General features: G+C 40.3%; 1 protein-coding gene across 1 annotated transcript in view; it reads left to right on the forward strand.

Annotated features, from left to right (window-relative positions):
* POLN (DNA polymerase nu) overlaps positions 1–12256 on the forward strand; it is a 345265-nt gene that overhangs the window by 246904 nt on the left and 86105 nt on the right. Inside the window, exon 18 of the mRNA XM_043972229.1 lies at positions 11377–11459. Coding sequence (XP_043828164.1) covers positions 11377–11459 — 83 coding nt within the window. The remainder of the gene's footprint in view (positions 1–11376; positions 11460–12256) is intronic.

Genomic DNA, 12256 nt, shown 5'->3' on the forward strand with positions numbered 1-12256 from the left:
TTTTTTCCAGGGAGTTTGGAAGATGACAAATGGTAAACAGTGATAAATACCAAACCAGTATTAGACCATTGTTTTCTGCTTCTCACTAAATGCCAATTAACAGACTGATGATAGGTCAATAAGCAATTATTAAGTGGCTTCTATGTGCCAGGCACTTACAATCTAATAGAGGAGACAACATGCAACACCAAATAATATTGCTCAAGTACAGACTACTACTACTACCACCACCATCTCCACTACTACCACTACTACCACCACTACCACCACCACCACTACTACTACAACAATGACATCATATGAACTATTATTTAGATTAAGAATGATAGCTCTTATACATATATCTGTGTGTGTGGGTTTGTGTGTGTGTGTATAAATATCTACATATATAAATACATATAAAATGTTTGGAGGATTATAATCTAAGACTTAATTTGAGACTTGGCTTCATCACTTTAGCCATGTTCACATGAAATAAGTTATTTCATTCTAAGCCTAGTTTCTTCATCTGTAAAAATGGCTATGGCAGTATTTATATATACTACCTCATAGTACTATTACGAGAAAAGCAATTTGTAACTGTAAAGTGATATAGAAATGGAAGCTATTATGCAATCGTAAATTTTTTGAGGGGAGGGACTATTTATCTTTTGTTTATTAGTACCTAGCATAGTGCTTTATCTTCTGAATGGGGAAATGTAAAAAAACCAAAAAGGCCAAGCTGACCTGTCTTTTCACTTTTATAGATCTCTGAGAGGATTGCCTCCTTCCACAGGAATCCATCTTCCTGAGGCCCAGGCAGCCAATCATCTTGGAGGCAACCCCAATCACAGAAAGCCCATCAGAACTTGTCTGAGACCCCTAAATAATAATGACAACAACAACAACAACTATGTTAACAACAACTAACATTTATATAGTGCTTACTGTGTGCCAGGCACTGCTAAGCACTTTACTATTATTATTTCATTTTATCCTCACAACAACCCTGAGAGGTAGGTGCTAGTAAGGTACCAATTCATATGTCGAAACTCTAAGGGAAAGAAATGCTCAAAATGATAAAGGAAGCCCTCTGACCAACCTTCTCCCTTACCTAATAAACATTTCTTCATTGCATTTTGAATAAGTGTTTCTGAATTAGTCTTCATTGGCCAAATTAAGTTTGTTTTGTGTTAAGTCCTTATCTCTCCCTCTTATTAGGTCTGCTTAGTAAATAAAAATTTTGATTTGTTAACTACTTTATTATGATGCCATCTATCGTATGGTTTATAATTCCAAGTCACTTGTTTAATCATACAAATCACAATTAAAATATATTTGCATAATCTAAATCTAGAACATCAAAGATTTATCTAGAATGAGATAAAGTGGCAAAATTAGCCATCTTGGGAGGTGACCAGTAAAAATATTTGGTCACTTTCCCTTCTCTTTCTTTTTTCTAAAGATTAAAATAGTTATCCTTCAAGAAACATTTTTTCCTTTTCAATTATTGTATACCTCATAAAAGTAAATGAATAAGAGTCACAGTTGCAAGAGGGTCTAATATAATTTTGTTTTCCACTGAGATGGAGACAATTAAATGGCAGAGTAGATAGAACTCTGGACTTGGCATCAGAAATATCTGTGTTCTAATCCTGCCTCAGACACTTAATTAATTAGCTGTGTGACCTTGGGTAAGTCACTGGATCACTGTTTGTTTCAGTTTCCTCATTTGTATGAAAGCAATAATAATAGCAACTTCCTCCCAGGGTTGTTGTAAGTATAAAATCATATTTGTAAAGCACTTTGTAAACCTTAGTTTTCTCATTTGTAAAACGAGGGGTTGGAATAGATGGACTCCAAGGTCCTTTTTAGCTCAAAATCTATGATCCTAGATGCTAATTCTTTTGCCACTCCTTCTAGTAAGCCATATTTTGCAGTAAGTAATATATTGGCAATATATTTCACCTGCTTACATCCACCTTTTGTCTTCCCATTGTCCTTTGAATCACAATTTGGATTCTTCAAAGATAATGGCTTTCCACAATTGGCAGCCACAAAGCATTACTGTGTGTGTGTGGGGGGGTGTCAACTGGGATTAAGTGACTTGCCTAGGGTCACACAACTAGTAAGTGTTAAGTGTCTGAGGTCGTATTTGAACTCAGGTCCTCCTGAATCCAGGGCCAGTACTCTATCCACTGCGCCACCTAGCTACCCCCAGCATTACTTTTTTTTTGGGGGGGGGGGCAATTGGGGTTAAGCGACTTGCCCAGGGTCACACAGCCAATAAGTGTCAAGGGTCTGAGGCTGGATTTGAACTCAGGTCCTCCTGAATCCAGGGCTGGTTCTTTACTGTGTCACCTAGCTGCCCCAGCATTACTTTTTTTAAAGATGAATTTTTGTGCTAGGGAGAAGCCTGGGATTGATATTTTCAAACTTTAAAGATTTCAAATTGGGGGCAGCTAGGTGGCACAGTAGATAAAGAACCAGCCCTGGATTCAGGAGGACCTGAGTTCAAATCGGGCCTCAGACACTTGACACTTACTAGCTGTGTGACCTTGGGCAAGTCATTTAACCCTCATTGCCCCATTCAGGGGGTGATGTTCAGCAGGTAGCTGAAAAATCTGGACTGAACCTCTGAGGAGGTGGACATATGCACAGATGTAATGTCCCTAGCAGATAACCATGGTCTGTTTCTCCCTGGATGTTCCACCACAGATATTGTCAGTCACTCTCCAGAACTATTCCTTCCTTGGTTGTATGTTTTGTTTATACCCATGTATAAACAAAACATTTTGTCCCTATTTTGTCCCTCCCCATCCTATAAGAGTACAAGCTCCTTGAGAGCAGGTTTCATTTCTCTTGCATACCCAGTGCCGAGCATAGTGCCTGATACATGTAGATGTTGGATAAACACTTCTGAATTTACTGATTGACCTCTCTTCCAAGGTGGTAGGATTGTAACAGTTTAATAGTTTGTTGCTGGCACTTATATAGAGTTAGCTATGCGATGAACTATTTGCTACTAAAAAGAAAACTGAGGAAATCAATTCATATCTTTCAGCTTTTGTCATGCAAGTGTTTCCTACTAAATAGCATAATTTGGCCTAAACCATTGTTTTTTTTTCCCTTCTACTTGTCTACTCAGTAAGTACCAAAATGAAGGAGGAAGGATTGGGAGCCAAAGAATACAATATTTAATCAAGATGGCCCCAACCCAGAAAGTGACTCTCAGAGGACTTATATTGGGGCCTCAGGGAGCGTGGGAAGGCCTACACTTACCGGTGCTGTGCATTCCTGATACAGTGAGGGTCTGGTGATGTCCATGAAGAGGCAGGTATATCCAGGCTGCCGAAAACTCTGCAAATAGATGCCCATGGCTAGCACCCAGATAGCCCCTGCAAAGCTTATATATAGGTCCAGGTATCGTAGAAAGGTCCTAAAAGGCTGATCAGGAAGTCACAATAGCAGCGGGATACACTCATGGGCAACCCTCCCCCAACTCATTCATTCTGTTCACTTAGAAGAGAGAGAGAGACTGAATGATTAGAATCCCTGAGGCTCCACAACCCCCAGCCATTCTTTGTGTAGCAACCGTCCTCCATAAGAAACATCCACTTTGGCCAAGCACTCAGAGCTTGTAACAGGTACCCACTTATTTTTGAAGACCAGTGCCTTAGCCTGGTGAAGGTTATTTTCTTATGCTACTCTGGGAAAGTAGTGGAAGGTAATAGAGAGTCAGAATAAGCCTTGCCCTCCACATTTCAGTTCATTTGAATTCAATATATATATATATATATATATATATATATATATATATATATATATATATATATATATATATATATATATATATATATATATATATATATATATAAAGCAATCCCTATTCTCAAGGAGCTTAAATCCAAAAGCATGGGAAAAGATAAGAACACAATTGTGATAAAAAGAAAGTGTGATAAGTATGTAGGAAGGTGTCTAGGCAAAGTGCTAGGAGATATTTAAGGACAGAGAGATCACTGGGTTGCAGAGAAGCAGGAATCATCTTTGTTTTTGCCTGCCACAAAAGACAAGTGGGCTCATCTGCCTATTCTGGTTGATGCCTTGGAGGCAGAGAATTTAAATGATGCCTCTGGGAATGTTCCTGGGATTCCTCCTTCTTCAGCTGGAAATATCCCCTCCAACAGTACAGAGCTGCTGTTAATAGAACAAAAACATTCATACCAAGTTTCATTTCCTGTTATCTAGACCAGCAGAACACAGCAGAGAATAATAATAATAATTACAACAACAACAATAGCTTACTTTCCTAGGACTTTAAAATTTGCAGAGTATTTTCCTCATACCATTCTTTGAAGTAGGTGGCACAAGATTTATTATCCCCATTTTACATATGAGCAAACTAAGGTTCAAAGAGAAGTAACTTGGGCATGGTTACACAGCTCCTCTATGTCAGAATCAGATCATAGTTACTGATCTCAGGTCCATTAGATCTGTTTCCACTATGTGTTCAGCACCAAGGAGCAGAGAAAGGTTCCCATGGCTCTGACTCAAGAAAAAAGGGGCAAGGAAGCTTTTGTGTAGAGTGCAACGGGTCATTGAATTACAGATTTGGAACCAGAAGAGACCTTATAGGTCATAGAGTTCGACTCCTTCATTGTACATAAGAGGAAACTGAGACCCAGAGAGGTTAAGTGGCTTCTCAGCCCAAAGGGTATGGCCACATTCCCTCCCCACTTTCCTTCACCTTTAATACCTTCAACTGAACTATGAACTGGATTTAACAGGGATTTTCCCATTAAAAATGTCACTGTGCCAAAATCACCTTCAAAAACCAAGCAAGAGCCAGCTCAGACCACTAGCAGTGTGCATAAGCTTGAATTAGCAACCCTGATCATGGGCTTCCTTGGATTCTACTCAGGGCAATGACTGTTATCCCTATGAAGTTGTCATTACCCTTTTCCTCTTCCTCTTCTTCCTCCTCTGCTTATATTTCACTATTGCTTTAAAGTTGAGAAATCATTTTCCTCACAACAACCCTTGTAAGATGATGGGTGGTACCACTGTTATTAACCCCCTCTGACATGAAGAAACTGAGGCTCAAAGAGGTTTATAATAATAATAATAATAGTGCACACTTCCCTAGACATTTATAGTTTATGAAGCATTTGCCTCTCCACCAAGTAAAGGAGGTAGTACAAGTATAATTAGCACCACTTTAGAGATGAAGAAATTTAAGCTTCATGGGGGGAAGCTAGGTGGCTCAGTGGATAAAGCACTGGCCTTGGATTCAGGAAGACCAGAGTTCAAATCCAGCCTCAGACACTTGACACTTAATAGCTGTGTGACCCTGGGCAAGTCACTTAACCCTCACTTCCCTGTAAAAAAAAAAAAGACAAAAAAAAATCATATGGCTGGTAACGGTCAGAGCTGGAATTGAAACCCAAGAAATCTGACTCTAAGACCTCAGTGTTGTTTCCATTATGTCCCAGGTCCATATGGGTTATCCTATCTCAGTGACCTTCAGCAGGCCTGAGGTCATCACTAAGGGGTCTCTCAAGCTGAGCCCTGAAACCCTAATAATGGTTACCTTCCAAGGGTACTTAGATCACGTGAGATGACTAGAAGAAGAAAGGAGGCATTGACACAATCCCCATCTTTGGGCAGTTTTGTTCCTATCTCATCAGAAGGAAACAAACATTTTGACAAGGTCATGGTCTGCCAAACCCCTATCTTCCCCAGCTAGGCAAAGAGCCCCTGGGGTTATAGCTACAGATGCCCTCCCCTCCACCCCATGCCCCAGAGTTTACCTGTTGTTATACAGACAGCCTAAAAGCATCACTACACTTTCTTAGACCATTTGCTTTCTCTTGGGTATTCTGCTCTGGCTAATTCCAGATCATTATCTGAGAAGAGAGAGCTTTATTTATGCCATCTGCTGCCACTTAGAGATTACCATGAGTCAGCTCTCTTCAAAAGTGGAGCAAAAAGCTGTGGGGAGGATATCTGTTAAATCAGGAAAAATGCCTTCCCTTGGTTACTAGATAGGTGTTGGAAGTGGCAAAACTCTGCCATAGGCTCCATGGTCAGCCTATTCCTGTCATTCCCCCCTGCACTTTCTTGAAAATCTATGCATAAATACTCTCCTTGATGCTGGTAAAGTCACACAACCTTTGGTTCTTTCTTCTTGCTCTACTTGATTCTTAGCTCTTTTCCCTCTGGATGTGGAGACCATAGTGGTCATAGCTTCCTCAATCTAAGCTCTACCAGATCTGAAAGCCATCCAAGACATCCCTTTTCAAAGGACAAGTGTCATTTTTTAATCAAGGAGGTCATGCCTTGTTAAAAACAGAAAGCTGCCACTTCAGTCCAGTCACATGACTTATTTTGGTATCCACCTTCCTGAGACCTATATAGTTCTGGCTGGAGAAGTGAGTTATTATGCTGTTCTTCCTCTCACCCCTCCTCTATAAATTCCAAGTAATTATAAGATAACTTGATGTCAAGTTATCCTGCCAAGGCCCTACTATCAAAATTGCTGTGAGGATCAAATGATATAATATTTATAACAATTATGTAACAGTGCCTGGCAGATAGTAGGCTCTATGTAAATGCTCGTTCCCTTCTCTTTCCTTCCATGAGCTCTAATACATGTTCTATTTGCTTTGTTGACCTAAATAAAACTTTGAACTTAATAAAAAAAAAAAAATCCTGCCAAGAGATTTCCAAGCAGGTGGGCTCCAAACAGAACAGAAACTCCACATAGGGCAGTGAAGTTGGAAAGGTCAGTAGGAGCTAGATTGAGGAGGGCCTTGCCAAAAGAAAAGACCAAACGGGAAACTGAGTTTATTAGCCAGTTGGAGGGCACAGAAGGAGATGATGATTATATTTGAAAGGAAATGAGTCTTAAAGTTACCTGGAACAAAAGCTTATCTATGTGCATTCTGCCAGGGCTATGGAGTAAGCATACAGGAAGGACTTCTTTGTATAAAAGATGTTTTCAAGTATCTTTTAATGATCTTATACAAGGTGGGCCAAACATCACAATGTTTCAATAACTTTTTTTTGTTTGTTTTTGTGGGGCAATGGGGGTTAAGTGACTTGCCCAGGGTCACACAGCTAGTAAGTGTCAAGTGTCTGAGGTCGGATTTGAACTCAGGTCCTCCTGAATCCAGGGCCGGTTCTTTATCCACTGAGCCACCTAGCTGCCCCTCAATAACTTTTTTTTTTTACAATATGAAACTTTTTATTGAATGTATACACACATGTTTTCTAAAGAATGTGACACAAAGATTTGAGTGAATATCAGTGTGCTTATACAAAGTTCATCATTCCTACCTTATGATTTTTTTTTTGTTCAACAAACATTTATTTTATTTAATTTTCCATTTACATGTAAGGGTAGTTTTCAACATTCATTTTCATAAGATTTAGAGTTCCAAATTTTTCTCCCTCCCTCCCCGCCTTTCCTTCCCCCTCCACAAGATCGAAGTCAGGTTATATATGTACAATCCACAACTGTTATTTTTATCAGTTCTTTCTATAGGGGTGCATAGTATGCTTCCTCATTAGTTCCTTGGGATTGTCTTGGATCATTGCACTGCTGAGAGTAGTTAAATCATTCACAATTACTCATTGAACAATACTACTGTCACTACACACAATGTCCTCTCAGCTCTGCTCACTTCACTATACATCGATATTCATTAGTCTTTCCAGGTTTTTCAGGGATCATCCTGTTTGTCATTTCCTGTAGCACAAATCTATTCCATTACAATCATATAACACAGCTTTTTCCATCATTCCTCAATTGATGGACATTCCCTTGATTCTCAATTCTTAGCCTCCACCAAGAGTTGCTATAAATATTTTTTGTACAATTTTCCCCCCTTTTCTCTTTTTCATGATTACTATTGTTAACTGTTTCCCTTCCATCCTATTCCCTTCCCCATGATATTTATTCTATTATCCATCTTCTTTCATCCTATCACTCTTCAAAAGGGATTTGCTTCTGTCTGTCCCCTCCCCCACTCTGCCCTTCCTTCTTTTGCCCCTCTCTCTTTATCCCCTTCCCCTCCTATTTTCCTGCAGGGTTATAGAGATTACTCCACCCAATTGAGTGTGTACATTATTCCCTCCTTGAGCCAATTCTAATGAGATTGGGGTCTTTCAGCCAATTCTGATGAGTGTTAGGCTCATTTACTGCCCAGATTAAATAGATTACTTCCCCCCAGTTGGGTGTGTCTGTTAGTCCCTCCTTGAGGCAGCTCTGATGAGTTTAAGATCTTTGAGCCTTTTCTGATGAGTGTAAAATTTATTTACTGCCCTGCTCCTCTCCCATCTCTTCCCCCACTCCATAAGCCTTTTCCTGTTACTTTCATGTAGGATTTCGCTTCTGCCCTTCCCCATCCCTCAATGAATTCCCTTCACCCCTCAATTTAACCCTAAAGATGTTATCATCTAGCTAAGTGACACAGTGGACAAATCATCACCCCTGGACCCAGGGGGATCCCAGCCAAAACCTAGCCTCAGACACAAGACAGTCACCCACTGTACGACCCCAGGTATGTCCCCCCAGCTCCAATTTTTTTTTTTATGGTTCTCTAGGGTCTTGTATTTGAAAGTCAAATTTGCCATTCAGTTCAGGTCTTTTCATCACAAATATCTGAAAGTCTTCTTTTTCATTAAAGTCCCATTTTTTCTGCTGAAAGATAATGCTGAGTTTTGCTGGGTAGGTGATTATTGGTTGTAATCCCATTTCCTTTGCCCTTTGGAATATGATATTCCATGCCCTCCAGTCCTTTAATGTAGAAGCTGCTAGATCTTGTGCTATTCTGACTGGGGCTCCACAGTACTTGAATTCTTTCTTTTTGGCAGCTTGCAATATTTTCTCCTTAACCTGAGAGATCTGGAATTTGGCCATAATATTCCTAGGAGTTTTCCTTTTGGGATCTCTTTCTGGAGGTGATCGGTGGATTCTTTCAATTTCTATTTTAGCTGCTTCTTCTAGAATTTCAGGGCAATTTTCCCTGAGAATATCTTGGAAGACTGTGTCTAAGCTCTTTCCTTGATCATGGTTTTCAGGTAGACCAATAATTTTCAAATTATCTCTCCTGGACCTATTTTCCAGGTCAGCAGTTTTTCCCCAGAAGATATTTCACATTGCCCTCTATTTTTTTATTCAATTGGATTTGCTTTATTGTGTCTTGGTTTCTCATAAAGTCACTGGCTTCCATTTGTTCAATCCTAATTCTTAGGCAATTATTTTCATCAGAGAGCTTTTATACCTCCTTTTCCATTTGACTTTTCAAGCTGTTGACTTTTTTCTCATGTCTTTCCTGCATCACCCTCATTTCTCTTTCCATTTTTTCCTCTACCTCTCTAATTTTATCTTCAAAGTCCCTTTTGAGCACCTCTATGGCCTGAGACCAATTCGTATTTTTCTTGGAAGCTTTAGATATAGGGGCCCTGATGTTGACATCTTCCTCTGAGGGTGCCCGTTGGTCCTCCTTGTTACTGAAGAAACTTTCTATGGTCCTCACCTTTCTCTGTCAGCTCATCTTGCTTTTCTTTTACTTGACTTTTAGCTCCTTAAAGTGGAGCACTGTTTCCAGACTGCAGTATCCCAAGCTTAAGGGGTCCCAGGTGGTATGATTTAAGGAGAATCAGGTTCTTCACTTGCCTGGCCTGTTTCCTGGTCCTAGATGACCCCAGACCAACTTGCCAATCACCCAGCTTTGTGTGTTGTGGTTGTTAGCTCCGTCGAGCCTGTGCCCCCCCCCCACCTGGGCCACTTCTACTCGAGCCTACCACCTGGTTCTCAGTAGGGGTATAAAATCCAAGTTCTGCCTGTAGTCTTTCCCTTGCCCAGGGCTCAGCCCTCTCACCAGACTGTGAGCTTAGTTCCAGATGACACTGGTGCTTCAACTGATTCAGAAGCTTTGGGGGGGTCTCCTTCTCTGGTGAGGACTTCCTGAGACTGGATCTGTGTCAGGGTGACTGTGGGGTTGGGCCCCACTCCTGTATCAGCACAGCAGCTCTGTCCTTCTGACCTTCCAAGCCGTTCTTAGTTAGAAGATGATTTCAGCACATTCTTCTGTGAGTTTTGCTGCTTCGGGTATTTTCCTATGACCTTATTTGGATGTTTTTTGGAGCGATCATGTCATGAGTTGGGGAGCTCACTGCCTTTCCTCCGCCATCTTGGCTCCACCCCCTCAAAAACTTTTTGAAAATTTTTTTCTTTATTTTTCACCATTTATGAGATTTTATTTTTCACACATAATGTAAACTCATGTCCTATATATTGTATATTATGATAGGGTATTATAAATTAAAAACAAAACAATAAAGGAGTTATTAATTATTAAAACCCTTTTGTGAGTTTTGGTCCACCCTATAGAATCATCATTGGGTAAAAGTGAAGAGAGGTAGAGGGTAGAACCAGTGATTTGGCATGTTCTGTTCCCTTATCTGTAGGGACCATGTGGTGTACTAGAAAGAGCATTGGGCTCAGAATCTGAAGTCTTAGATTCAAATCCCCCCTCTGCCTCATACTAACCATCTTTCTCCTACAGTACTTTAACAATATTTTGCCTGTAAGGAAGCCTCAAAATGTATTTGCTGATTGATCTCAGAAGGTGCAGGGCTGGGCAGGCCAAAGGCCTGTATTAATGTGGAGGACCTTAGTTCTAATCTGGCCCTCTGTGCCCTGTCAGGTCATGGACAGTTACTCTCTAGGACTCAATTTATCATCTGCAGTATTGTCTAGCTCCAGATTCTTTATGTAGTATCAGACAAAAAGAGGTCATGTATGTATGGATTTTACATTACACCCAGTCCTATGTGGACTATATTTTTCAAACTTTTATGTCTGACAAATCAGTTGGTTCAAATGCTAGTCAAGGGGTTAGATTAATTCTTATTTTATCTTATACACTGAGCTCATCCCTAATTGTGAATTTATGCTGTTAGACAAGGAGTCTTTCCATCAAAGCGTGTGGTCTAGCAGATATGAAAGGCAGATCCAAATCCCCTTGGTTGGGACAGAGAAAAGCCTGCATCAGTGATGTTTACAACATCAAAGCTTTCCCAGAGTCTGAGATCTGGGTAGCAAATATTATATCTTGTCTCTCCTACTAACTTTGAAAGAACAGGGTGCCATGAACTATTTGAACCTTCACTTTTTGAATCCTCCACACTTAGCTTATGTACTGTAGCTCAACCAGGAACTTTCCTGTATGAAATCATGAATGTAGGTGTCTAGGCTGATTTTTTTAATGCAGTTAACTGTATTCAGTATCATCAGAACAGCAGTATTTTTTTTTTATTTTCACAAACATACCTGGAAATGCTATTTCTTTGTGTTTGGAAAACTGATAAAAGATTTTCTGTTCTTAGGAAGGGAATTCCTCTTGAACAAGTCACACATGTGGAGAGGGAGAAGACCAAGAGAGTTGTATACTCAGTGGTGTACGGAGCAGGTAGGAATTGTTTTTAAATATATCATATCCTCTAACTACTCCCAGATTCAGCTGGCTATTTGGGAATAATAATGATTCATCTCATGGCCTGAGTCCCTATCCAATGTATGACTCTATTGCAGAACCATGCCAGAGATGTGTAAATCCAATAACAAAAGCATTTAATTAAGATATGAAGAGACATAATAAATAAGGTAATCTAATAACAGAACATTCTCTGCCCTCATACATATAGAACTACACACTCCAAAACTACAGAGGAGTTGCCATCGAATTCCCCTTTAATCCTTCCAGCCTCCCAGCAATGAGGGGCAGGGGCACATTGCTTCTGAACTTGGCCCCAGGGTTGGATGCCTGTAGTATGATGTCATCTGTCTCTAGGGGTATTTCGCCAGTCCTTTCTTGGTGGAGGTTAGTGACTGACTGAATTACCTAACCTCTGAAACTTAGCTTCCTCATATACAAAATGCATCAATGATGCCAATACTGTCAACTGCAACTCAAATGAGATACCATATGTATGCATGTCATCTCTCACCACCATCATCATCCCAACCCAGATGTGACACGGTAGCTCAGGAGCACCCTGATTATACTGCTCCACATGGTTGCCTTCTCTCTGGGCAACCAGAGCTCCAGCTTGCCTCTCTTGGCCGTGAAACCAGCCCTTCCCCTTTTTTTACTCTCCTTTTAAAAAATCTCTCCCATCTTGTAGAACATTCCTTACCATCTAAAGCCCTCAGCTGGTGATGTCATCACATTGCAGGCTCATGTATAGATTAAACATCATGGGAGGC

The sequence above is a fragment of the Dromiciops gliroides genome, chromosome 6 (assembly GCF_019393635.1).
Source record: "Dromiciops gliroides isolate mDroGli1 chromosome 6, mDroGli1.pri, whole genome shotgun sequence".
Lineage (NCBI taxonomy): Eukaryota > Metazoa > Chordata > Mammalia > Microbiotheria > Microbiotheriidae > Dromiciops > Dromiciops gliroides.